This window comes from Podarcis tiliguerta, assembly GCF_965153285.1.
Source record: "Podarcis tiliguerta genome assembly, chromosome: 11".
In the NCBI taxonomy this organism is placed as follows: Eukaryota; Metazoa; Chordata; class Lepidosauria; order Squamata; family Lacertidae; genus Podarcis; species Podarcis tiliguerta.
Genome location: NC_139544.1, coordinates 53,237,074 through 53,264,910, shown reverse-complemented (window position 1 = coordinate 53,264,910; position 27,837 = coordinate 53,237,074). Strand labels below are relative to the sequence as shown.

General features: G+C 47.7%; 1 protein-coding gene across 2 annotated transcripts; it reads left to right on the top strand.

Annotated features, from left to right (window-relative positions):
• Nucleotides 1-17: 17 nt before the first annotated feature.
• On the top strand, nt 18-27,837 carry LIPG (lipase G, endothelial type; the record flags this gene model as incomplete). Of its 2 annotated transcripts, XM_083402999.1 has the most annotated exons (10): nt 19-389; nt 6,291-6,484; nt 9,227-9,406; nt 10,642-10,753; nt 11,604-11,828; nt 12,872-13,114; nt 19,795-19,915; nt 21,869-22,087; nt 23,133-23,237; nt 25,270-27,837. In XM_083402999.1, the coding sequence occupies exons 1-10, from the start codon at nt 299-301 to the stop codon at nt 25,277-25,279; spliced, it is 1,500 nt and encodes a 499-aa protein (XP_083259125.1). In that variant the 5' UTR covers nt 19-298. The 2 variants fall into 2 exon arrangements, with proteins under 2 accessions (XP_083259126.1, XP_083259125.1); XM_083403000.1 differs by lacking the exon at nt 25,270-27,837 and having other exon boundaries at nt 18-389; nt 23,133-23,241.

Below are 27,837 nucleotides of genomic sequence, written 5' to 3'. Positions count from 1 at the left end.
CGACCCCCCTTGCCGGTTGCTCCGCTTGGTTGCTGCGCCCTTGCGCTTGCAAGTTAGTTGCTCCGCTCCCTGCGCGCGCGCGCGCCTCTCGCCTCTCTCTCCACTTCCATCTCCTCCGAGAGAGAAAGCCTGGTGCTTTGCCGTTTCTGCAGGCTCAGCATCATCTCGCCCCCTTTCCCCCCAAAGCAAAAGAAAAAAAGAAGCAGCAAAAGCCGGCTCTAGTTTGAGCTGCCTCAGCAAGTCAAGTGCAGCGTCGGAAGGAGGAGGCGGACAAGACGACTCGGCGTTTGCTGGAGCGATGAGAACTTTTGCCGTCCTGCTGTGCATCGCTCTCGCCTCTTGCGCGCCCCGGGAGGACGCCTTGCAAGCGGAGAGGGACCCCCAGGGAGGTAAGCGGGGGCTGCAGGGTGTGGGGCTGCCATATTTTGAAGAGCAAAAAAGAGGACACTTTCGCCAACTTCTACTTTTAACTATGGTTCGCTATGACGATTCTACCCATGGGGGGAAAAGGACGTGTCCTGGGTTAAAAAGGACATATGGCAACCCTAGCAGGGTGGCTTTCTCCCTGGGGCGGTGGCGGGACAAAGTTTGGATAGCAGACGGGCAGGGAGCCGCGCGCAACCACCCTGCTTTTGCAGCCGGGTGGTGCGCCTTTTGCCTGTTGCGCGTTAGTGGTGTGCGGCGCACCTGGGTGCTGGGATGCGCGAGACTTGAGTTGCTCTTTCGTTCTGGAGATGTGGATTTCATTGCCGGCATCTGCAGGGAGTTCCACTCGAGTTGGCCTTTGCGGTTCCTTCCAACTTTGCGATTCTGTGTTTCGTTTCTGGAGCTGGAATGGGCGAGAGAGACAGCTGAATGTGAAAGTGTGAGACAATTGTAATGTTTGTGGTCGTTAAGCGATGCGAGTGCGGCTTTAAGCCTCGTGTTTGGAACTCCCCAGACCAACAAAGGGAACTGGAGCATTTCGCCGGTGGGGAAAGGCAAGCGGAGCGCATCTCTTGCCTCGCCGCCGAGGCGATGCCTGCCTTTAACTTTCAGCTGAGGCGGTGAGAAGCGCGGACGTGATTTGCTGTTTGGCGAGCTCTCTGCTGCATCTTGTAACGCGTGAAAGAGCAGCTGGACTCTGTGTCACCTGGTCTCCCTGCTTCTAAACCACGACGCCTTCTGTCTAGCTTTGTGATCCTGGGTCTGGCTCATAAAGCGTTTAAAAATCTTGCTCTTCCAAGAGGACACTCGGTGCAAGCCGCGTTGAAAAGAATGGGGAATGTTAAAAGGGCGCAACTATAGCCTTTCCTCTAACGGCGCTTGCATAGGGAAAGACCACACTGGGTTGTGCCTGCGTAGAATCAGCTGATATTTCAGAAACTTAGCCTGTGATTGTAGGGCAATTTACCTGGAAGTAACCTCCATTGAACTTAGTTGTACTTCTGAGTAGAGACTGAATTGCGCTTGCAAGTGCCTTATTTTAGCCTGCTGTTCCATTGACTTGCAGTGCTCGTGATTTATAGCACCAGCATCTCATATTTAATGGAGCTGATGATCAAGGTTCTTCCGCTATTAATAGCAAGTGCCTAAAGAGAGGATCTTTCGCTATGTCCTGAGTTTTTAATTTTAAATCTGGCTAGCGGCAAGGCTAATAAGTGCATGGAGAGGGGAAAGTGACAGCTAGCTGGTGCTTTTATTTTTAATTTCAAACCTCAAAGCTTAGCTTGAATTTTACCGTCTGCTCAGCAAGCCCTCTTTATGCTTGGTGATTGTTTGCCTTGCATGGTGAAAAAGAGACCCTCTGGTCACATGCTTAGAAGCTGGTGATTGTTCTCACATTCTAGATTTTAACTAGAAGTTTCTTTTTGGGGGACGGGGCGGAATCTAGCAGTTTCTTTTTTGGGGAAGGGGAAGATCTAGCTGCAATGAACCCTGGCATATATTCAAACTGCACATCAAAGCTTCTTACACTATGGCAGCATGGCTTTGATGCTGAAAACTTGACCTGTCTCTGCAAGATCTTAAATAGGTGGTGCTAAGCATGACAATGGGTGATGTGAGGATTCTGGGCCCATTTTCCCAGGAGTAAGCACTGCTTAGAGGGCAAGCATGAAAACAAGTGGAGACTCAGGCTGGTCACACCATGCATTGAAAGCATTTTAACCACACAAAGAAGCCTGGGAATTGTAGTGTCTTGATGGTGCTTGGAGCTGTAGCTTTATTTGGGGCAAACTACAGCTCCCAGAATTCTTTGGGAGAAAAGACGGGGGCTTTAAATGTATGGTGCGCCTGCAGCCGGAGTTTTGCACGAATCCAAGAGCTCACTGCTCCGTCGCTTGATGTGCTCCTGGTGCCCTCTGTTATCTCGCAGGCAACCTGTCAGAAATCCTAAATCAGGGGCACTCTCTGCCTCACCTGCTGACGTGTGCTTAGCCTAGGCTGCTGAACTGGTTCTGTGACTTACCGTAAAAAGTAAGTCAGTGTGCCACTAAGGTGTAACTCCATGTAGTTCTACTGGCTTGCGTCTGAAATTCACTGTTTCTACTGATTTGTTTTGCAAATGCAGCTTAAACTAGGAAGTATTCCTTGGTTGGATAAGCTGGTCACCTCTGCTGCCTTAAGGAGGGAAAGGACAGGTTTCTGGATTTTTCTTGATATCAAACTGGCATAGAGGATATATTAGGATTAAGAGATAGATTGGGATTTTTGCATGGAAATAGAGTGTTGGTCAAAAGCCAGGTCTGCATGTCTAGGAAGAGTGCGCTTCTAATTGAAACATGCATGTAATGAGCAATTTTCTCCCGAATTTGAGTTTAAATGGATTTCATGGCAGTATTCTCTTTCCGCAAGTGACTCGTGTGTGTGTGAAATATTTGCAGCGTTTTAATCTCCTGCAGTTACTGAATCCAATGGGGTTGAAACACAGAGCTATGGCAGTGCTTTTCAAAGTGGGTGGTACCCAGTGGCGTAGCGTGGGTTGTCAGCACCCGGGGCAAGGCAAGTAATTTGCGCCCCCTAACCCTAACCCCCAGATGTTGCGCCCGGTGCGGCTGGCCCCCCCTGCACCCCTCACGCTACGCCACTGGTGGTACCACCCTTGGGGGGTGTTGGAGGGATTACTTAGGGGGTTGCAAGGTTGGCTATCGGACTTTGAGAAGCTGGTATCGTCACTGGCGGAGGAAGGGGGGTGCGGGGGGTGTGGCCGGCCCCGGGTGTCATCCTTGAGCGGGGGTGTGTGACATTGCCACCCCGCCCTCCTGTGCTGCTCACTGCTCGCCATGGGTGACACCCCCTGGGACGCTTGCCATTGGCGGCTAGCCCCGCCCCACAGCTGCTAGCCCTGCCCCCGGGTGCACTCTGCGCCGCTCCAGGTGCCGGAGCAGCCTCTGGGTATTATTGGATCAAGCTCATCAATTTTGGTGAATTAATTCAACTAAATAGTTCTAACAGGACTTTGGATAAATGTGCAATTGATTGTTACTGTTTAGAAATTCATCGTGCTATTATCTTCCTTAGCCGGTTGTGCAAATGGCTACTCTGAATCATGAGTTTTATAGGGTAGGGTAGGAGGCATTGGAATGAGTTTATGAAACCAAGGGGAGGAGGTGGCCTGAGTAAGTTCACTGAGCCAGAATCTTGGTGTAAATTTGGATGAGGACAGGATGGCTTGCCATGGTTCTGCAGGAGACTATAAGATTGTGCACACGTTATGCTACTGCTGAGTCAGTGTTCATATCATAGAATCGCAGAATTGGAATGGGCTGCAAAGGGCCATCTAATCCAACCCCTTGCAGTGCAAGAACCACAGCTAAGATTTGGACTTCGCTTCCATTCTTTCCTCTACCTGTGTTTAGCATCCTGTATGCACCTAGCCTCTGTGCATACCAACTCTGTGCACAGTTTCAGGCCCTGGCACTGAAATTTGTGGGTGCCCAACCCCTTCATGAGGACACGGGTGGCGCTGTGGGTTAAACCACAGAGCCTAGGACTTGCCAATCAGAAGGTTGGCGGTTCGAATCCCCACGACGGGGTAAGCCCCCGTTGCTCAGTCCCTGCTCCTGCCAACCCAGCAGTTCAAAAGCACGGCAAAGTGCAAGTAGATAAATAGGTACTGCTCTGGCGGGAAGGTAAGCGGCATTTCCGTGCACTGCTCTGGTTCGCCAGAAGCGGCTTAGTCATGCTGGCCACATGACCCAGAAGCTGTACTCCGGCTCCCTTGGCCAATAAAGCAAGATGAGCGCCGCAACCCCAGAGTCGGCCACGACTGGACCTAATGGTCAGGGGTAACTTTACCTTTATTAACCCCTTCATGGGGAATTCTGCAGGTCCTTGGGCACCCAGGGCCCCAGGGAGTTGGCACCTATGCTTGGCACAGTTCTCAGTTGCACCCAAATGCATGCAGCTTAGGACTGTGGCTGCATTATGATGAATGCGCAGGGAGAGCATGTGAGGCTCATGGGCATGATCTCCTGTCCCGCTCTATGCTTGTCGGCTGCACATGGCGGAAATGTGTGCACAGTCCTTAAGTGTGCATATTCCCCAACTCTCTACATCTGCCCCCTAGGCAGGCAGGGGCCCACAGCAGTCCGTGGGTGGGTGGGTTTCAGGGTCTGGATATGATATGACTGTTGGGAGTGGTGGAGAGGAGATAAATTATGTTTTGATGTGTGAGCTTGCACTGCAAGGAGCGGGGGGGGGGGGGAACTGTGCCCTCCCAGACGTTGTTGCTTGACTCCAGCTCCCATCAGCCCCAGCCAACATGGCCGATGGTCAGAGATGATGGGAGTTGTAGTCCAGCTGCCTCTGGAGAGCACAGCATTGGCTACCCCGTTAGAATTCCTGCTCCATGATTGCAGTCATGGGATTGTTGTCTATCCCATGACGGTGTATGTTTTGACTCCACAGAGTGGGAAGTGACAGAGACAGGATGTTTGTGTTACTGTGTTCCGTGAAGTGGGACTATTGTCCTTTGTTCTTTCTCTTTGCTGTCTGATGCTAGGGAGAGAGGGAGCCATGTTGCAGTGCTCCGTGCGTGTTTATATGTAAATAAAGTAGATTAGCCAAAGTGCTGAGTTGCTGAGGTCTGTCATGCAAGCTGCGAAGACTCTGTGGATCCCTAAGTGTGCTGATATCTGTTGGCATTGGTCTCAGTGATCTTCGGGCTGAAGAAAGCTTTTGAAGCTCCCGAACGATCGACCAGGAGGGAGAGAACATGCCAGTCGGGAATGTGTCTCTGCCAGGGTCCTACTCAAGTGTAGGACGAGCTCCTGACAACCCCTGCTATACCTGGTTGTGGAGAACGTGATCATGTAAGCTTGTAGACTTTAGCTCAAATTTGTGGGCCTGTGCAGATGAAATGTGGGCATATGGAAGCCCACCTGCACATATGAGACAAAGGTAAGGTAAAGATAAAGGGACCCTTGACCATAAGGTCCAGTTGTGGCCGACTCTGGGGTTGCGGCACTCATCTCGCTTTATTGACCGAGGGAGCTAGCGTACAGCTTCTGGGTCATGTGGCCAGCATAACTAAGCCGCTTCTGGTGAACCAGAGCAGCGCATGGAAACGCCGTTTACCTTCCCGCCGGAGGGGTATCTATTTATCTACTTACATTTTGATGTGCTTGCGAACTGCTAGGTTGGCAGGAGCAGGGACCAAGCAACGGGAGCTCACCCCATCGTGGGGACTCAAACCGCCGACCATCTGATCAGCAAGTCCTAGGCTCTGTGGTTTAACCCACAGCGCCACTCACGTCCCTGCTCTAAAACTGCAAAGTAGTTTTGGTAGTAATGCATGATAGTGACCAGTGCTATTTTTCTAGAAAAAGAAGTGCCGGAACTCACCATGAACGCCTCCCTTGTTCTCTGATAATGGCAATGGCGCCCACCTGAGAGGTACAGGAACTGAGTTCTGGCTGAAAAAAAGCCCTCGCTGTGGCTGCCGGTTCCTTAGGGATCACACCTTACCTTTAGAACTCTGTAAACTGTCCAGAGTTTTATGCAATTTATCCATCCCCTGCTGGGTGATGCTAAGCAGTAATGGGGTAGCCATATTTCAAACAGTGAAAATCCGGACAGAAAAGTTGTTAAGCTCTTTCGGCGAAATCACAAAAAAATGCCGTTTTTGAGCTATTTTCATGGAAAATCAGCCAAAATGGCACTGCCGACATGGGCTGCCATATGCCCAGATTTTACTGGACAGTTGTGCCGATCTCCACCCGGACACCGCTGCCGACTGTAGTATTCTGGATATATCCGGGAAATTCCGAACGTATGGAAACCCTAACCAGTACGTGGTTATGTTTCAGATGTTGGCGTTTCTCAGCTGCTAAAGCCAGCAGAACCACCGAAAGTTCTCAAGCTGCCGGTGAAATTCAACGTCCGCACTTCTAGGGACCTGGAAGACAAAGGCTGCTACCTCACTCCGGGCCAAGACCAGCATTTGGAAGACTGCAAGTTTAACGTCTCTGCTAAAAGCTTCTTCGTTATTCATGGATGGGCGGTAAGTAGAATAGAACTCTTTGCTGCTTCATGTTGCTCTTAGCATAAGAGGAACTCTGTGTGTGTGTGTATCCTATGGCATTTTGGGTATGGGTTGCTGATCCTCGTTCCATTGTTTTTAAAGCCATAAACACTTGAAGAGGCAAACCAGTTTTTCACTTGGTTTGACTCCATTTGAGGGCTCTGGGCGAAACATTCTGCTTGGTGCTGAGTAACTGGGAAAGTAGTGTCCACAGAGATGGCATGGGTAGGGCATCATCGATCTCCTGGCTTACCAACACAGTGTAAGGTTATATCATATTACAAAATCTGGAAGTAAGAATTGTTGGAGGAAATGTGGAGTAATGGGAACATACAGTCATATGTGGTGGGTTTGTCCGTTAGTTAATGAATTCTGGAAACAGATTGATATAGAAATATCGGGATTTGTGGTGGAAATATCTAAATTAATGGTTCTTATTAGCCTGAGTAGCACCGAGTTAGAAACAAAAGAGGAATGTAAATGGGTAAAACTGATGGTAATTGCAGCCAGACAGGTTATAGCAAGTAATTAGAAAAATGCAGAAGAGCTAGGGGTGAAACAATGGAGGGGAAAATTGAAAAAAATATTACAATCTTAGAATATCTAACTGTGAAGAAACATAAAATGAAAGGGTTTAAGGTCAGTGAGAAGGAGGAGGATTGGTTTGAGAAGATATTGAATTAATTTGGGCAGGTTTGAACAATTTGGGGCAATTAAAATGTTAAAAGTTAAATAAACCTTGTGGAGGGAGGAGTGTTAAGGTATATAGAATTGTACATATGGTTGATTCGAAGATGTTATAATTGATTATGTATACCCAATGTATCAGCCGCCTGGGGGGTCTCACTGTTTGTTTTCACTGTTTGTGTTTTGGTTGTTGGTAAAAAAGTAAAATAATAATAATTTAAAAAACCAACACTGCTCTCCAAGAGGGAAGGCACATGGAGCTTGGCTTGATCCAATGCACAGTGTGAGGGGCATCAAATTGGCTCCGCTGCCATGCACCACATTAGCCCAAGCTACCTGCCCCTTCCCCTCTCTGTACGTGCCAACAACCCACCGTGTCGGAAAGCCTGGAGAACAACAGTAACTTTGCCTTATGTACCAATCTGAGCCTTGGCGTTAAAGCCCATGGCAGAACTCGTGAGTTGGAGTTCTACATCTGACGGAGAGGGCCAAGACAGCTGCTGACCTCCAACTCCCATCAGCTGCAGCCAGCATTTCCAATAGTGGGGGATGCTGGGAGTTGTAGTCCAGCGACTTCTGGAGGTCCTGTTCTACCTGCTGTGATATTAGTCAACAGTTGCCGTTCACTCCCTGGACTAGCCACGCACCCTATGGCCAATGTGCCCATGCACTCGCCCCATCTGTGCAGTATGTGTGGCAGTTCTATGCACAGACCTCCACTATGTGTGAGGAAACCTGGATAGCTCAGTTGGTTAGAGCGTGGTGCTGATAACGCCAAGGTTACAAGTTCGATCCCCCTGTGGGGCAGCTGCATGTTCCTGCCTTGCAGGCGGTTGGACTTGAAGGTCCTTAGGGTCCCTTCCAGTTCTAAGGTACATTTCTATGATTCTTTGAAACCCTTTGGTGAACTTATGTAGGAAAGGCAGGTGTCTGTGAGGGACTCAACACTTCCTAGTTAATTCCTGCTGGGTTTGATATTTGACCTGGGAGCTTCCTGATTCGCAACTTGGTGTTGTTTTTTTAAAGCCACTAGCTTTAGATTAACAGAATAAGGTGTGACAGATGAGGTGACTGGTGTTAGGTGATTCCTAGCATGAAATTCTAAACCATAACCCTCTCTCAGGCACTTGGTTTGTCAGTTCTAACCTTCAGCCAAAACCCTCAAAGCCGCCCAACGCAGCACATTAAAAACACTATAAAAACCCTGCAAGAAACACGTAGGCACTGATTCCTCTCAGTCCTCAGAAAGCCAAGATACTTCTCTTTTAAAAAATAAAAATAAAATAAAAATTATTGCAAAGTAAATACATCAGTACCAAACCATACATGAAGAATAACATAAAAAAGAAAGAAGAAAAAGAGAAATGCAAAGAGAAGCAGACAGTAAAAGAATAAAGAAAATATAATATTTCAATACAATAAACACTATTTTACAAAATAATAGTAAGAACAGACTTCCATCACTCTCACAACACTTCCTTTCACATTTCATATTTTATCTGTATTTCAGTATCATTTTCATCTTAATATATAGATATGTATATATGTATGTCTCCCCTTTTCCATTCACGAGGTCATTCTAGACACAGCCAAATTTTTACATTAGAACCTTGTCTTTCTAAATAATCATTCAAGCACTTCCATTCCTTCTTGACTGTATTCATTGGCTTTAGTCTCATATCAGTCACTTTGGCCAGTTCCTAATATTCACATAATTTACATAACCATTCCTCTTTGGTTGGTACCTGGTTACCCTTCCAGTTCTTAGCCACCAGGATTCTCGCCACTGATGTCACGTACAGAAATAATTTAGTATTTTCTCTAGGAATATCACTATTCAGTATTCCCCAAAGATATGTTTCTGGTCTTTTGCTATGTGAAGTTCTTAGTAACTTTTTATTTCTTCATGGATCATGTCCCAGAACTTTCTGATCTCGGGACATGTCCACCACATAGGGTAGAACGTTGCCAAGATACTTCTCTTGCTGGTCCTCCTTTGGGCAGAAAGGAACTAAACATGGGTTCTTCTTCCAGATGACTGGCATGTTTGAGAGCTGGCTGGGGAGCGTTGTGTCAGCCTTGCAGGAGCGAGAGAAGGACGCCAACGTGGTCGTGGTCGATTGGCTCCCTCTTGCCCACCAGCTATACACAGATGCTGTGAACTACACCCGAGTGGTTGGGAAGGAGGTGGCCAAGCTGCTTAACTGGTTGCAGGTAACTTGCAAGCCGGAAACCTCCCATTTCCTGAGCAGCAAAAACTGAGCAGTGACCATTGCTCCAGAAATGTCAGCCTGGATGCTGCAGGACCCGGCAGGGGATGCTATCTTTGGCATCACACAGCAGGCTATGTGCCAAGCTGCTGATTGGTGGGATGGGGCAGGTGGCATTGCTGATGCTGGCGCTTGTCATCCTATGCAAATTGAAATTGCAGGCACCAGAGCCATCGTCCAGAAACCCATGGTGCGTGATCTTCTAATGCTATACAACAGGGATGGTCCTGAAGGTGATGTTGGGCTCCCACCAGCTCCACCGTGGTCAAAATGTAGTTTATACAACATTTTTTTTAAAAAGAATACATACATACAGATGTACTAGCAGTCTGACTCAGAATAAAGCAGATTCCACATATCCATAACTGCGTATTTTAATCCATAGTTACTGATTGGTACAGGTCTTTCTGGACTATAACACTTCAGACCGCAGGGAACAGATGGCACCTTTGAGTGGGCAGCCACCAGGAAGATGAGCAGACTCTGCCTTGCCCATGACGCCAGTACATTGGGTTCTAACCCAATGCATGCTTGCATTTTACAGACGCATCGGGGAGCACTCAGACCCTGTGGTTCCCCCGCAGCTGCCATGTAAAATGTCCCCAAGGGGCTGTCCCTGAACATTCACTCTGAATGCATAGTTTTGCTCTTACGTCTTTACCTACCATTGCTTGGGAGAACTTGGCTCAGCTTTGCTTCCCATAACATCAGGTCCGCCTTCTGTTTCTTGGGGGTGGAAAAACCTGCATGAAGCAACTTGCACCACGTAAAGCTGAGGGTGTAGAAAACAAGGGTTATTGGCCAAAGGCATCGAATGTTCCTTGCGTCATCAGCTGAAGGCACGGTGCATTTCGTAAAGCTGAACCTTTCCTGTCCCTGTGTGCACCCTTTGCATACTCTTTTACTGTGACGATTAGCCATGCGCTCTGCCCTCCAGAGTTGGGAAGCATCAATGCTTCTGAATACCAGTTGCCAGAACTGGAGAGTTGCTCTTGTATTCGAATCCTGAGGGTGGGTTTCCTAGAGGTGTCTGGTCGGCCACTGCAAGAACAGGATGCTGGCCTAGATGGGCCATCAGCCTGAACCATCAAGCTCTTCTGATGCCCTTACTAAATTCTGTTCAAAAGTGTTCTTCTTCCATGAGCGACTGGCTTGATTCTGTTCACATTGCTCTTGCAGGAGAAAGAACGCTTCCAGCTCCAAAACGTCCACCTGATTGGCTACAGCCTGGGGGCCCACGTTGCTGGCTATGCTGGGAACTATGCTATGGGGACAATTGGCAGAATTACAGGTAAGCCAACCAACTTCCCCCTCGCCTCCTATGAATTCGTATGCGTTGTGGTTTTCTGAAACCGCTGAAAGCCCCATCCTCTGCTTGAGGCAGGTCTGTGGCATGTGACACACCAGGTGAATCCTGAATCTGCATGCACAGCCTCAAGGGTAAGTCTCAGCTGGAACAGTTTTGCATTTGGCTGGAAGCTACTCCCAAACAGGCCAGGGTGGTTTGAACTTGCCCTCTCTGCTTGCCTGATGGTGTGGCTCAGTCCATGCTAAGCGTGTGGCTCGGTTCGTTAGACTGTGGTTCTGATGTCGACAATATTGCAGGTTCGATCCCTGCATATTCCTGCTCTGTAAGGAACTGGCTGTAAATGGGAATTGTCCACAATTCTGAAGAGCTGCTGCCAGTCAGAATAGGCAGTGCTGGTCTGAGTGGGAAATAGTCTGGCTTTAGTATACTGTAAGGTAGCTTCTAGGGATGCGGGTGGCGCTGTGGGCTAAGCCACAGAGCCTAGGACTTGCCGATCAGAAGGTCGGCGGTTCGAATCCCCGCGACGGGGTGAGCTCCCGTAGCTCGGTCCCATCTCTAGCAGTTTGAAAGCACGTCAAAGTGCAAGTAGATAAATAGGTACCGCTCCGGCGGGAAGGTAAACGGCGTTTCCGTGTGCTGCTCTGGTTTGCCAGAAGCGGCTTAGTCATGCTGGCCACATGACCCGGAAGCTGTCGGCCAGGAAAGCGAGATGAGCGCCGCAACCCCAGAGTCGGCCACGACTGGACCTAATGGTCAGGGGTCCCTTTACCTTTACCTTTAAGGTAGCTTCCAAGGAAATACCTGCGTCCGTCTCAACTGTATTCCTCTGCAGGCTTGGATCCAGCCGGCCCGATGTTCGAAGGAGTTGACCCCAACCGCCGCCTTTCTCCTGACGATGCAGACTTTGTGGACGTCTTGCACACGTACACGAGGGAAACGCTGGGGGTCAGCATTGGGATCAAGATGCCCGTGGGTCACATTGACATCTACCCGAATGGAGGAGACGTCCAGCCAGGCTGCGGCTTGAGTGATGTCTTGGGGTCCCTTGCCTATGGAAGTAAGGCTTTCTGCTTGTATTTTTTGGGAGAGAGGGGGTCACACAGATTGCTAACTCTGCCACATCAGAGCAACTTGCCCTTGGTAAGATGCTGTCCTCAACCTAAGAAGATGCAGATCCTCTAGTTGCAAAATACTTCCTGGCTTACATATATTAAACAGGTGCATAGGTGTGTAGGAGGAGGGCATTATTCATTGCAAAACCTGATATGCTAGTATGCAGATCTGGGAAAGCTATTGCGGTGTAATGACTAACACTGAGGGATGAGTCAATATGACCCTGGTTTGCTTTCCCCCCTGCTATGAATTCACTATGTGAATTCTTGAGAAAGTCTCTCTCAGCCTCAGCTCCTCTGTTGTTATAAAATTAAGGATGAGGAAGAAAAATTATTTCATTCATGAATCTCTTCCCATTAGACAACTTGAAGCGATTCACAATATAATAACCCAGGCATCTCCAACCTTCGGCCCTCCAGATGTTTTGGACTACAATTCTCATCATCCCTGACCACTAGTCCTGTTAGCTAGGGATCATGGGAGTTGTAGGCCAAAAACATCTGGAGGGCTGAGGTTGAGGAAGCCTGGTTTATAGACACATCAAGCTATGCTGACATCCTTCTACTTATCTCCTCATGAAACCATAAACAGACCCCTGCCTTTCCTGGCCAATGGGATAAAGGCACTTGTGTGATCTGGCAAGCATTTGCCAAACTCTTTGAATCCTATTAAAATGTTAATTAAAAAATAAAGCCATTTCGGCTCGTGAGCCAACTGAAGATTATTAGATGGCCTATATTTAGGCTCTGCATTGCGTTTTAAGATGCCTCCTACAATGTACGTTTCCGGTTGCACGGCAGAATTTCTGGCCAGAGGCCTGCCTGGTCCTTGGCCAAGTCTGGTTTGCGCTAAAGTACAAAGGGCCTAGAGATCTGTAAATCTTGCTGCACGTGTGCCTGCCTTCCCACCACGGAGGTGGAGAATGCTAAATGGCTGGCTTGTTGCCTTACGGCTGTTTTCCCTCCTCCTCCCTGTCTGTCCATCTAGATATCGGGGAGGCTGTGCGGTGCGAACACGAACGGTCTGTGCACCTCTTTGTGGACTCCCTTGTGAACAAGGATAAGCAGAGCTTTGCCTTCCAGTGCACGGACTCCAGCCGCTTCCGCAAGGGCATCTGTCTGAGCTGCCGCAAGAACCGCTGCAACGGCATTGGCTACAACGCCAAGAAAATGCGGAACAAGAGGAACACCAAGATGTACTTGAAGACGCGGGCCGACATGCCTTTCAAAGGTAGGCCCCTTTCTTCCTTCGGCGTTCCCGTCAGTCATGGAGAACTTCCGTTTTTATTTGCAGAGCCAGCATCTGAAGCCCCGGAGGGTCTCCTTGCAGATCCCAGCAAAAAGGTTGCATGCTGCAAGGGGCAGGTTTCCCTTGCTGAAATGCTGAACCATTGACTTGGGAATGTGGGGCGGGGAGGGCAGTATGCCCCAGGTGTCATCACTGGGGGGGGGGTGACATTTGGTGCAGTGGCGTAGCGTGGGGGGTGCAGGGGGGGCCGGCCGCACCGGGCGCAACATTGGGGGGGGCGGGGCGCGCTCGCACTCACAGCTCTCTGCCCCTACCTGGCTCACTCACTCTCTCTCACTGCAGTGCTGGCTGTGCGAATCCGATCCGAGCCGCCGGGTCGCCGCCCACTGTGGAGGGGAGGGTGCCAGGCGTGCGGTGCGGTGCGGAGAGAGCGAGGGACTATCTGGGGGAGGGACAGTGCAGCGGGGGGGGCGCGCAAATTACTTGCCTTGCCCCGGGTTAGGGGTCGCAAATTACTTGCCTTGCCCCGGGTGCTGACAACCCACGCTACGCCACTGATTTGGTGCGCCACCTGCCTGCGACTCCCAAGCCTACCCCGGGCAGTCGGGGAAGGGGCGGAGCTACGCCATCTTGCTGGCGGCCTTCACCCCTTCCCCCTTCGTTTTGGCAGCTCGGGGGAGGCTTGGGAGTCGCTCTGTTGCCCCTCGTTCCCGGGCTGCTTCCTGGGGGAAGAGCCTCCCCCAAGCTGTCAAAAGGAAGAGGGAGGGGAGGAAGGCTGCTGGCAAAGCGGCGTCGCTCCCCCCCCCCCGTGAGAAACCAGCCCGCCATGGGCAGCTTGCTCCACCCCCATGGGTAGTAGTAGTATGACTCAGGCAACACATTGGTGACTAATATGCACACAAAAATTACCAAAAAGGTATATACATTCTTTATCAATCGTCTGAGAGAAAATTCACAAAACCTTGTGCAAAGCCACAGAGACTTATGAACCACCCAGTCTAAGATGAACTTATAATGTCTGGTTTCAATGGGTTTTTCAAATGCTTAACTCAGTCTTTTGTTTTCTTTATCTTTTTACCTAAAGCATTTGAAAAATCCATTGAAGCCAGACATTGTAAGTTCATTTTAGATTGGGTAGTTCGTAAGTCTCTGTGGCTTTGCACAAGGTTTTGTATATTTCACTCAGAAGACTGATAAAGAATGCATCATTATTTTGGTAATTATTATGTGTATATTAGTCGCCAACGTGTTGCATGAGTTGTACCACCCCCATCCCATGGGTGGCTCACTCTGCCCCCCTGGGATGCTCGCCCCGCCCCCATGGCCCTGCCCCCAGGTGCATGTGCTCCGCTCCAGGTGCCAGAACAGCTAGCTCCGCCTCTGATCTTTACTCTGTGGGCTGTGTCTGGCAGGTGGAAAGAGCTTCCTGCCCATCAATCATCTGAAATCACAGTGGCACCAAGTGACCCGTTTTTAGTTTAGAGAAGAAGCGAGCAAGAAGTGACATGATAGGAGTTTATAAAATTATGCATGGCAGAGAGAAAGAGGATAGAGCAGGATTCCCCCCCCCCCCTTTCAAAATACTAGAACTTCACTTTCATTGAAGCTGAATGTTGGAAGATTCATTATAGACATCAGGAGGTCTTTCTTCACACAGTTAAACTATGGAACTCATGTCTGCAGGAGGCAGTGATGGCCCCGAACTTGGATGGCTTTTAGCCACAGTAATGTGAACCTGCTTCAGATTCCTCAGTCTTGCAATGCATAGGGCTGATGTCCAATCAAGGCAGGGTCTTTTTTGTCGTGGCACCAGCCCTATGCATTGCCTCACCAAGCGAGGTCTGTTGGGCCCCATCGCTTTGCTGTTTCAGGGTGTGGGTGAAGACCTTGCTTTTCAAAATGGCACCTGGTTAATGGTGCATTTATTTGCTGGCTCATTTCTGTGTTGTTCTTGTGCCGCTGGAATTTGTCAAATGGATAGCATTTGCTTATTCATTTGAATATATCTGTGGGGGTTTTAGGGCATTAATGTGATTTCATTCTGTTTTTCGTTGTTCCTTGGCTGCCTTATAGTGTCTTTGGAGAAATAGGTAGGATAGAATTTCTTTTTTTCCTTTTTGGTCTTTCTTTAAAGAAAGAAAATCTGGGCAGCAGCCAGCCAACTTTTGGTGGGAAAAAAAGCCATCATGACATTCATCTAAAAGCTTAAAGAGACATTACACGGGTGATGATCTGCCAGTGGTTTCTTGATAAAAAGCAGCTGTGGAGAGCTGTAATTAGGAGCAGAGGATGGGTGTGGAAAAAGGGATTCTTAACCATTTGTGGGAGCGGCAGTTTTGAGCTGAATAACTACTGGATGGGAAACGGGCAATGAATACTTTTTCAATTGCAGCAGCTCCTTGACTGTTCCTAGAAAACAGCTTCCCTAACTTTCCCAAGAAACCTCTGCCTACTAACCTCTACTGTCCCCCGCTGCTAAACTCAGTAGCCTCTCGGTCGCAAAGTCTGGGCTTTAGCCTAGGTGATGAGTGCCCCCAAATGAGAGAAAACTTTGCCACCATCCTAGGCAGATCTGCATTTTCCTACCATCGCACATGCAAGACACAGCTTGCCCTCTAATAAGTTGCTTTCTTACCCCATCAGGTGTTTTTTCTCTCTGTAGCAAGGCTACATAGGGATGTCGGAAGCTGTAGTAGTCCTACAGCACCTGTAGGGCCACAGATACCCTCCCCCCATGTAATAATAATAATAATAATAATAATAATAATAATAATAATAATCACTTTTATTATTTATATCCTGCCACTCTGGGTGGCTTCCATTACATGTTAAAATGTAATAAAACACCAAACATTAAAAACTAAAAATCTTCAGGAATACCTGTCTGGTCTGGTTTCCCTGCCCATTGATTTTAGAGAAGTATTTTTATTCAGCACCTGCTTCAACTGCTCTGGGTTCCTACTGATAGAAATTTAATAAATGGCCACAAAGTTTTTGTTTAGGTAAGCCTACACAGACACATAAATCTGGAATGCATTTCAATATGCAATTTTATTTTATAATGCACATTTTTTTAACTGCTAGTCTTGTTCATACTCTTGACGTTTTTATAGCCAACTTGCTTTTTAACTTCGAACCTTTATTGATAATTTGATGCATATTTTAGATTTTACATACCACGTGCCCCAATGTGGTATACAAATTCTGCTCGTTCAATGTGGCCTTGCTCCCTGGTAGCCCCACTAACTCTTATTCATTATAAGTGCATCATTGCTGTTAGCTTTTATTCCGAAAAGGAAACTTAAGAAGCCAGAGTGCAAAACCCTATCAGTTTCATAAGACGACCAGTTGGTTGCCAGATTCTGTGTACAGATCTGTAGGCGCAGACCATCCCCCGACTCAAACTAGTTCGTTAAGAAAATCCCCAAACTCAGTTCCATGGGTGACTCTGGGTCATCTCATTGCAGGGGCTTATCTTAAAGTTTTAAGTGTCTATACGCTTATCACATTTATAAATTTTAAATTTATTGTTGTACATTGTTTTAAATGTTTGTTTTCCTTCTGGAATTGTACCCCCAAGTGTGTTTTATAAGCTGGTCTCCAACCATAATGAATTATCTATCCACTGTATTTTTCGCTCTACAAGATGCACCAGACCATAAGACGCACCTAGTTTTTGGAGAAGAAAATCAAGAAAAAAAAAATATTCTGAATCCCAGAAGCCAGAACAGCAAGAGGGATCGCTGTGCAGCGAAAGCAGCAATCCCTGTTGCTGTTCTGGCTTCTGGGATAGCTGCGCAGCCTGCATTCGCTCCATAAGACGCACACACATTTCCCCTTACTTTTTAGGAGGGGAAAAGTGAGTCTTATAGAGCAAAAAATACGGTATCTATCAGTTTAAGGATCTGTTTCCATTAGATTTTCCCTCACAAACACCTCAGGATATGCCTTGGGACATCTTCCCCAACCTGTTGCCTCCCAGATGTTTTGGACCACAGTGTCCATCATTCCCCACCCAGCAATGGTCAGGTTGGGGTGGGGTGTCTCCCTTTGGACACCAGAAGGCCATTTCTGAAATGTGTTGATGGTTCTCTCATCAATGGTGCGCCAGACAGCGTCAGGGGCTCCCATGACTATGAGTTCCCAGACTTTTAAAAACAAAACAAACAAACCACTTTAAAAGAAATTTGGGGTCTCAGCAATCTCCTTTAAAAAAACCCTTCATTCAGATATCAAAGCACATGCATACGTCATATTTTAAATAACAGTGATGTAGTTTTGATTTATTGTTGTGGTTTGAATTTCCAGTTCACCCCATCACGTTTTATATTGATACACTGCTTGGAATTGAGTTTTAATGAAGAGCAGGTTATGAATTAGTTAAATAAAGTTTTAGTGTGTTTGTTTTTGAGCAAAGTTCAGTGAAGCCAGATGTAAAAAAAATAAAATTGTTGGCTTTTGTTTTGGGGTCCAGCTCAGCATTTATCCTGCTTTTGGATTTAAGGGGAGGCAAGTGAAGGAAAAACCCATTTTGCACCGGTGCCATATTACAAAAATGTTGGGCCCTAGACCAGGGCTTTGTTAGCCTGTTGGATATTCCACCCTTGGTCAAAATGTCATCGATCTCCATTGTTGGGGGGGGGGGGAATTAATCAAGTGCAGAACCAAATGCAGGTATTCTCATCTGTTCCCATCCTTTCCATGGGCCACCTAACTGGCGCTCATAGACCTACCAGCATATGAGAACTTCTGAGTGGAGCTTGTGGACCACCTCTGACTTAGAGGCTGATAGATGTTGTTGGATTACCATTCTCATAATTCCTAGTCAATGGCCATGCTGACTGGAGCTGATGGATGTTGGCATCCAACAAAATCTGGAAAGCACAACATTGGCTACCTGTGTTCTAGCTTCAAAGAACCAGCTACCCATATATATATGTGTGCGTGTGGATGGATGGATGGATGGATGGATGGAGAAAATTACATTATTCGAGCAGCCGAGATGAGAGCAAAGGCTGTAGCTCAGTGACAGTGCACTTGCTTTGTGTGTAGAGGGTCCCACATTGATCCCTCAACATCATTTCTGGGTTACAGAAATGGGAAGAAGGTTACATCAGACCAAGAGTCTATAGCCGAGGAATCTATTTCTAGCTGTGGGCAGACAGGTGGCTCCAGGAAGCCAACAACTGGGGTATGAAGGCACCAGATGCGGCGAACAGAGCTAATTTGCTTCCAGACCCCATTTGACCATCATGGCTAATAGCCACTGGTGGACATATCCTCTATGAAGCCACTGGTTGATCCTTATGAGAAGAGGAGCTGGAGTAGATGGTTCTAGTCTGGTTCTTCTTGATGATGGGTTCTGCTGGTTTATCAAAGACTGTTCCAAGGAACCCTGGAGTACCTTAGTGTCAGGGACTCAGGGATGGAGGAGGGAACCTGGGTCTTGGTTAGTATCCATTCTAGTTAGTATCCATCCACTGTGGAGCTTCAGCGCTCTTCTTGAGTGCTGAAGAGTGTTCTAGCTCCCCTGTTGGAGGCTGTATATCTCTGAACATCAGTTGCTGGGAATCAGAAGTGTGGAGAGCGCTGGTGCTTTCAGCTCCCACTTGCAGGCTTCCCGTAGGCATGGCCATCTGTCATGGATGCTTTAGTTGGGATTCCTGCATTGCAGGGGTTGGAATAGATGACCCCTGGGGCTCCCTTCTGACTCTACAATTCTATTAACCCAATAAAAGGGATGTGAGTGACACTGTGGTCTAAACCACAGAGCCTAGGGCTTGCCGATCAGAAGGTTGGCAGTTCGAATCCCTGTGACACGCCTGTTGTTCAGTCCCAGCTCCTGCCCACCTAGCAGTTCGAAAGACACCAAGTGCAAGTAGATAAATAGGTACCGCTCCAGCGGGAAGGTAAACGCCGTTTCCGTGTGCTGCTCTGGTTTCACCACATGACCCGGAAGCTGTCTGTGGACAAACGCCGGCTCCCTCGGCTAATAGAGTGAGATGAGCGCCGCTACCCCAGAGTAGTTCACGACTGGACCCAACGGTCAGGGCTACCTTTACTTTTATGAACCCAATGGCCGCCCGCTGCCACTTCTTGCATCGGTGGTGCAGGTGACCCGTGATGCAGTTTGCACTGAAGCCCAGGTTGCTGAGAAAATGTGTCCCTTCTTTAAAGGGGAAATAAGCTTTTAAGTGAAATCTGAATGTCCCAGCATGGGGAGCCCTGGCTCTGCTCCCAGCAAAGAGCTATGGTGGGTCTGGGAGCACTGTTGAAAAGAGCTCTGGATCACAAGCGGCAGACAAAAAACCCTCCCCTCGAGGAAGCATCCCAGCTTGCCCCTTCGCAAGGGTGCACTCTTGATACTTCAAGTAATTTGCAGGTGTAAATGGCCAGTCGTTGCAGGAGACCAGAGAAAGCTGTGCTTCCTCAGGGGGACATGATGGAAACACAGCTGCGTTTTTGGTTCCTCATCTATGTCTTATCTGCTCTGGATCGGGGTTAATGTGCACAGAGTCCCAGCAATGCCGCTTGGCAAAGACAGGGCAGATCCCGTGCCAATTGGCACTTGCCTTGCAAACCGCGTCTGTTTAATGGGAACAAAGGATTTGTAGCCCTAATCTTGGCTCTGCGTTTAAGCGCCTTCACTTGTGTCTCTGCAGTTTTCCACTACCAGATGAAAATGCACGTCTTCAGCTACAAAAACATGGGAGAAACAGAGCCTACTTTCTCTGTTACACTACACGGCACCAATGGGGACTCCCAGCCCCTGCCTCTGGAAGTGTAAGTGGAGAATTACAAACCTCAATCCTGTGCCCTCTTTCAAGTCGACTCTTTTACTAATAGGCTGTTATAAAGCTTCTCTCTCTTAACCTTAGTTCTGGAGTGAGTCACTGGAGCAGCTTATTTCAGGCAAGATCGCGATTCAAATGACTGCCAATAACGTCAAGCTGGCATTAAGATCCCTGCAACGAAGTGTTGTAGCGTATCCCTGTGACCCCCCCTCTCTCTGTGTGTGCAATTCCTGAACCTGCGACTGAGTAGGCTGGTTGCCCCAGATTGGAGCAGGGGGTGAGGTGGTACTTCTCCCTCTGTGCATAAGTAGCAGCTGAGGACCTCTTCAAAGGGGGAAGTCCCTGCAAGAAGAAAGTCCCTGCAAGAATAAAGCTAATAGCACAGGGAATCGGCTGGGCTAGTTTTCTTCTTGCAGTTAATTTAAAAAAAAAATGAAAGAGAAAAAACTAGGCAGTGGTTTATTACACACACCTGCAGCCTAGTTCATTTCATTCTGTCACCACCACGCTGCCCTGTCTCATTTTGCTGTGTTTATAGGCCAGATCTCAGGGAATTGCATTTGTATGCAGATAGATTTAAAGCTGACAAAATGGACTCCCAGATCAGTGGCTTTCAAACATTTCATCTTGAGGGAACTTTCTTCATGTCACATTCTTTCGATGAACCGGTGCGTGCGTGTAATTGAATTAACGTGCACTGCAGACAGTTCTTTGGTATACTGGCAGCCACGCACTCTGTTTGCGCCGGATATTGTTGCCAAGCACTAACTGAGTGCACACCTCATGCTCTTTTATCTGAATGCTAGTGGGGGAACTGCAACAAAATGTTGCAGTGTGAAGTGCTCCCTTTCAGGGTGCCAGGCAGCCATGCCCTTGGCCCAGATATTCCATTCCATTGCCGCCCCGTCCCCCCCGCTTTTCACGGCCTAGGACCCTTGTACCTACAGGACCGCCTCTCCTGATGTGCCCCACGGAGGACCTTAAGATCCATAAATAGCAACACCCTAGAGGTCCCAGGCCCTAAGGAAGTTAGACTAGCTTCAACCAGAGCCAGGGCCTTCTCAACACTGGCTCCGCCCTGGCGGAACACTCTGTCTCATGAGACCAGGGCCCTGCAGGATCGGATTTCGTTCCGCAGGGCCTGTAAGACAGAGTTGTTCCGCCTGGCCTTTGGCTTAGAATCAATTTGACTCCCTCCCCCTCTTTCTTTCGTTTTTTCCTTTCTCCTCCTGTGATAAGGCTGCATTTTAATGTTGTGTTTTAATCTTGTTTTTAAAGTTGTACTTCAATCAACTTGTTTTTATTATTGGTTGTTAGCCGCCCTGAGCCCGGTCTTGGCTGGGGTGGGCGGGGTATAAATAAAATTTATTATTTTCTGTTCTTTCCCCTTCCGATGGTGAGTCAACATTTCATGGCCACTGGGCACACTTAGTCTTCATTGGCATGTTTTGCTTTCGCCCCTCTTCCCTCTTGTAGGATTTGCCACTGACATATTTGATGGGAAGTGGTGGATAGATTCCCTTTCATCCAAGCTCCATGAAAGACAAGCTATAATAAGTAAATACAACCCTTAATAAGTTTGATTCCCTGGAGCACCACTTAGAAAATCGCTGGACAGGATGAACCACGAGACAGGTTTTTGACAGGCTTTTGAGAACCATAAGACTATAAAAAGAACCTGCAGGATTAGGCCAATATCCCATCTAGTCTAGCACCCTGCTCTCACAGTGGTTGAACAGTTGCCTCTGGGAAAACCAGCAAGAAGGGTTCAAGCACAGTAGCACTGCCTCCTGCTTGTTACCACAATGGAGAAAGAAACCACAATCACTAGCTTAGCGTTAAGTCAACTAGGGGTGTTTCGCCGAAACCATAACAAGCAAATATGAGTTGCTCCCTGCCTCTGCGCTTCCTTAACAAAACGTTGTGTGCCTCTTATTCTCAGGTTTGAGCAGATTGGCCTGAACTACACAAACACCTTCCTTGTCTATACTGAAGAAGATGTTGGCGATGTGTTGAAGATCAAGCTCACCTGGCAAGGATCCACGCAGTCCTGGTACAGCTTGTGGAGAGAGTTGAAAATGTACTGGACTCGGCCTGAGAATTCGTCCAAGGAGCTCCAGATCCGGCGGATCCGTGTGAAATCTGGTGAAACTCAGCAGAAGTAAGCCCAGGGCACTAAGCAATTGAATGATTGCAAACTCTGATTCAGACAAGACAATAGGATATGTTTTGGGGCTTGATAGAAACTCCAAAGTCATCATCCTGCAGACATCTCTTTAAGTATGTGAATTAATTTTTGAGTCACATAGCTCAGTTTGCATGTCACAGTAAACCGTGGTTAACGGATTACCATACATGCAACAGTATGGGCTGTTTTGCTCCTTCCCATTATCACACGTGAGAAAGCAACCGCAATCCCTAGCTTAGCGTCATGTCAGCTGGGGGATGGGGTTTGTTTCATGCAAACCATGGTCTGTTAGCCGAGACCAGACCTCTGCTACAGATTGTGTTTTGCAGGGAGAAAAACAAACACAATTCCTTATTTGGACAAAAAGCTAAGTCTGGGGTCCTTCTTTCCCTTGTGATAGTGGGAGGAGCAAAAAACAACCACACAGATTGAAGCATCCACGGTCAACTGTTAGCTATGGTTTATCATAATGAGGCCATCATGGTAAACTGAGCAAGGAGACTGCAGGCCTTTGATCTCCAATAGCCTGTGGGTTAAACCACAGAGCCTAGGGCTTGCCGATCAGAAGGTCGGTGGTTCGAATCCCTGCAACGGGGTGAGCTCCCGCTGCTCAGTCCCTGCTCCTGACAACCTAGCAGTTTGAAAGCACGTCAAGTAGATAAATAGGTACCACTCCAGTGGGAAGGTAAACAGCGTTTCCGTGCGCTGCTCTGGTTTGCCAGAAGCTGCTTAGTCATGCTGGCCACATGATCCAGAAGCTGTACGCCGGCTCCCTCGGCCAATAAAGTGAGATGAGCGCCGCAACCCCAGAGTCGGCCACAACTGGACCTAATGGTCAGGCGTCCCTTTACCTTTACCTTTATACAGCCGAAGGTCTGTATCCATATCCACTCTTTGCAAATATAGGAACTGTCTTCATAAATCGAACCAAGCTCCAATGTTCTGTTCCTCAAATGGTCAGCTAGATACTTTTAGTCTTGGGACTGTAGGAGTTACATATTTTGCATGTTTGTTTCAGGCTCACGTTTTGCGCAGAAGACCCCCAGAAGACCAACATATCTCCTGGCGAAGAACTCTGGTTCATAAAATGTCGAGATGGGTGGCTAAAGAGGAACCAAACAAGGTAAGCCTTGACAGGACACCAAAGATGAATGTGCTGTTGGGTAATGGCTATGGGTCAGTGGCAGAGCAAGTGCTCTGAGTGCAGAAGATCCCAGATTCAGTCTCCAGCAGTGGTGTAGCGTGGGGGGTGCAGGGGGGCCGGCCACACCAGGCGCAACATCTGGGGGGGGCGCACTCGCACTCGCAGCTCTCTGCCCCTACCTGGCTCACTCACTCTCTCTCACTGCAGTGCTGGCTGTGCGAATCCGATCCGAGCTGCCGGGTCGCCGCCCACTGTGGAGGGGAGGGTGCCAGGCGTGCGGTGCGGAGAGAAAGTGAAGGACTATCTGGGGGAGGGACAGTGCAGCGGGGGGGGGGGGCGCAAATTACTTGCCTTGCCCCGGGTGCTGACAACCCACGCTACGCCACTGGTCCCCAGCATCTTTGGGTAATGCTGGGAGAGACCTAGCTTGAAACCCTGCGCCACAGAAAATACTGAACCTGATGGCCCACTGTTCTTACCTGGTGTAAGACAGTTTCCTATGCTCTTCTCTGCAGTACAGGAAGCCCACCATTTGCATGCATTTAATTTTTGCGCATTCAGCTTTACACATGTGGCAAACAACTTTTTAAAGATTAAAAGGGGGGTGGGATTCTGGGGGAAATGACTTTGGCAATCCCAACGCCGCTGAACCCATTGGGTTTTGACTATACAGTGGACGCTTGGGTTGCGAACATGATCCGTGCGGAATGCACGTTTACAGCCCGCAGCATCCGCAACCTGCAGCTGCGCGTTTGCGCACACGCGGGTTGCGATTCGGCACACCTGCGCATGTTCAAAGCACGATTTAGTGCTTCTGCGTATGCGCGACTGCCTAAACCCAGAAGTAACCCGTTCCAGTACTTCTGGGTTTCGGTGGTCCGCAACCCGAAAAAACGCAACCTGAAGCGTCTGTAACCCTAGGTATGACTGTACACAATTTTTGCTTCAGGCTCAATCCCTAGAACATAACTGGTGCAAACATTGCAGGCCTACCGTATTGCAAAGAGTAACCTGCTGGTTTCATCGCAAGGCTCTCTGTTGACCTGGAGTTCAAGTAAACATGAAAGCCTTGGAAGTTCCTACCATGTTTTGCTAAGATAACCAAGTGGGGCTGCCTTTACTTATGCCCCTACTGCCTTGGAACTGAATGCATAGTCTCTGCTAGAGGTTTTCCTCAGGCTCTCCTCCCTGAAACTTTACTTTCAGGTCGTCCAGATGTTGTTGGACTACAGCTCCCATCTTCCTTAGCCATTACCCATGCTGGCTAGGACTGATGGAGTTGGAAGCGCAGCAACGTTCAGAGGGTCCTACAATGGCTACCTCTGCTTCTGCTGGAAATGCCATGCACTGAGCTGAGGAATGTCTGCATGCGTGCTCTGAGTATCCGTTCCTCCCCACAATGCATGAAGATACTGGGTGATATAGCTCAGTATAAAAGTAGTTGTACTCTAGAGCATCTTGACTGCTGTGGGCAATATTCAGCTAAATTATTTGGCAAGCAGAATGACTTTCGCTCATCTCCTTTCCTCGCACCATCGGCAAATCTGCTCCAGAGGGTTGAGGTATATTGCACAACAGATATAGGAGGGGCACGGGGGGGTCAAGGAGGGTGGGGGACTTCCTTTGCACAGCCAGAAGTTATTTTGGTGTGCGGGCACAGAGGGGATATCATGCAGCAAGTGATGCAACTCTGAATTTCACTTGTCAAGTGAGTTTTAATGTCTGCTTTAGAGCGTCTTCTTAACTGTCCCGTGGGATTTGAGTCAAGTCTTGCCAACGGAATGCTTTTATTGTAAGGCAAGTTTAACTTTTGTGTGGCTTATGGAAAGCTCCGTTTTGTGGTTTTCCAGTCCTCAGCAAGTCTGCTGCCAATTAGGTCAAACCACACATTCCATAGGTTTCCACGAATGTCAGATTTGGCCCCGTGAAGACTTCTCGCCATTTTGCAATGTTGTCGGACTATTCAAGCCATTTAAATCTTCTCCTCCCCGCTCCCTCTCTCCACCTTTAGATCAGTATGAAGCATGCACTGAATTGTCCTTCTTGGATGACGTTCTTCATTCATCCAGGACCTAACCAGCCAACTCAACTGGAGAAGGCAACTGCAGAAGACAAGCTCTGGGTGAAAAGATGTTGCTGCAAACTCTTTTTTAATTTTCTTTCTTGCTAGCACTTGCCACAGTTTGCTGTTTCAGGATGGATGTCCTCATTTCCAAGAACTGTGATGACATGGACATTATTTCTAGGAAAATCGGAGCACCACATATTTATGGCTTCAGTGGCTACCCTTAATAACTCCCTCCAACTCCCAAGAGCCTGTTACTAAACTTATCCTTCTTTGGGAGAGTCCTTAGGCACCTAAACCACTTTATCCTGATAATTTTTCAAGCTCTGCCTTTGCACCACACTTTTCTAAAGGCTGATCTTTGCATTTGGACCAAACATGTGGCAAAGAGTCTCGGAGACTGTATTATTTCAGACTGCAGGAATTGGGGCTCACATTTTGTCTCCTTTCCTCAAATCAAAATCCGCTTGCTTGTTCAAAACTATAAGGGCTGGAAGACCTGTTTCTAGCACATCTGTACCGAGTGGCAGGCTAGTTTTCAACATGCAGGAGGATTTATACATGGGGCAGACATTCAGATGCATCTTCCCACTACACACACATGCAGTGCGAAATGGTATAATGGCAGGAATGTTGTGCCATGTGGCTTTCCTGAATATTCAGATCGGCCCTGCCTAGTGCGTAAGGAAGTTGACGGACACTGTGTGTTGATTCTCAGCCGTGGTTTTTACTGTTGTGCTGTGTTTTGTTGAGAGGGAAGCACCCAAGCTGATCTTAAAAATTTCATTGTTGAGGGACTTTAATTTCTCCAGGTGATTGTCTACACTACCACATGGGAAAACATTGTGCATACAGGAAGCAAATACTTATCACTGTGATGGTGGCTGCCATTCCCCCCCCCCTCCAGCTTACACAATTAGAGGAGTTTGAAAGTATGAGCCAGCTTTTTGAGTACCTGAACCACCGAGTGAATAGTGCTTAGGTATCTACATTTACCAAGGTAAGAGAGGGGGACGAGATTACAACTACCTCCATTCCATTTGAGTACAAAAATTCCCCAGATAACTTTTCTTTAATCACTTCACCCTGCACTCACACACTAAAAAAGATGTCCCTGAAAAGCTATATATATGTATTTCAAAACAAACTAGCATTCTAAACAAGCTTTGGTTTTGCGATGCAACAAATGCATTACAGCAAAATGTTGTTGTGTACCCCTGTAAGGATTCCAGCCATCCCTGGCTTCAGGTTACTCCATTCCATAACCCCTCTTTGGTTTTCCATTCTGCCCTCAAGAGATGCTCAGCATTCTGTTGTCACTGGGCATGCTCCATCCTTATTGGGTCTTGAAGCCCTGTGCCTTGATAATCTCCCTGCCTGTTGTTAATCTCACTGCTTTGGCCCATGTATGGATCAGTCCCTGGAGAATGAGCTCACTGTTACAAAAGAATAGGCAATTCTTCAACTTGCGGCCAGTTTTATGCTTTTTTAGGTCATGTCCTTTTAAACTCAGCCATCCCCAAGCTACAGAGTGTTAACAGAACTGCAAGGATGCTGGGAGAGATTGATTCAATAATAACCACAGAGGCTACGGCAAAGTACCCACCCAAAGCATGCACCCAACAAACAAGGTGACTCACGACATCTCTGTGACTTAGCACAATGGTAACCTCTTCCTAGTCAGCTACCCGCAAGTTGGCTGATCAATTAGGTTTGATTGCAAGATTCAATCATGCACATTTTCAAACACACACATGTAGGGGTGCCATATTTCAAAAAGTAAAAACCAGGACACCTCAAAAGTTGTTGAGCTTTTTTGTCGATAGACTTGCCCAAGATCCACGACAAAACGCCGCCTTTCGGAAATTCCTCCCAGATGTTAATTCCGCCTTTGAAATCCCAATAAGATCTGGGAAAATCTGGACATATGGCCGCCCTACACACACACACACACACACACACACACACACACACACACATGTATTTGAAAATGAGTGCAGGGTACCTCCAGTTGCAAAAAAAGTGCCTTGGCCATAAAAAAGTTTGCGAAATGTTATGTACAAATATGCTACTACAGAATTACCCAGTTGGAAGCACACTGTTGTGCACTGGAAAGCTGATGTTGGTTGGTATGAGAGCCTTCTGGACGAGGGGAACAGCTGCTGTTTTTTTAAAAAATGCTTTTCTCTGAGCACTTTTCAGTTGTTCTCTAGTCCTGCCCCAACCAAAGTCAAGATTTTTTCTTGGTCCCATAGAACTGAAGCCTTTGGCCACTTAGCTGTGATACGGGTGCCACATATTTATTCAGTGGCGCTGAAGCCTTGTGCAGTTTACTGTGTATATAATGGGTTTTGTAAAACTTCTACCCCTCCCTATTTATTGTTTTTCCAGATGTGTGTTTTTGTACATATGTATAAAGAGTCTAACTTTTTTTGAATCTAACAAGTTTTTTATAAGCTTGAAGTGAAAAAAATAAACTTACGTGATTTCTTCTTTTTTGTAAAAAAAGAAAAA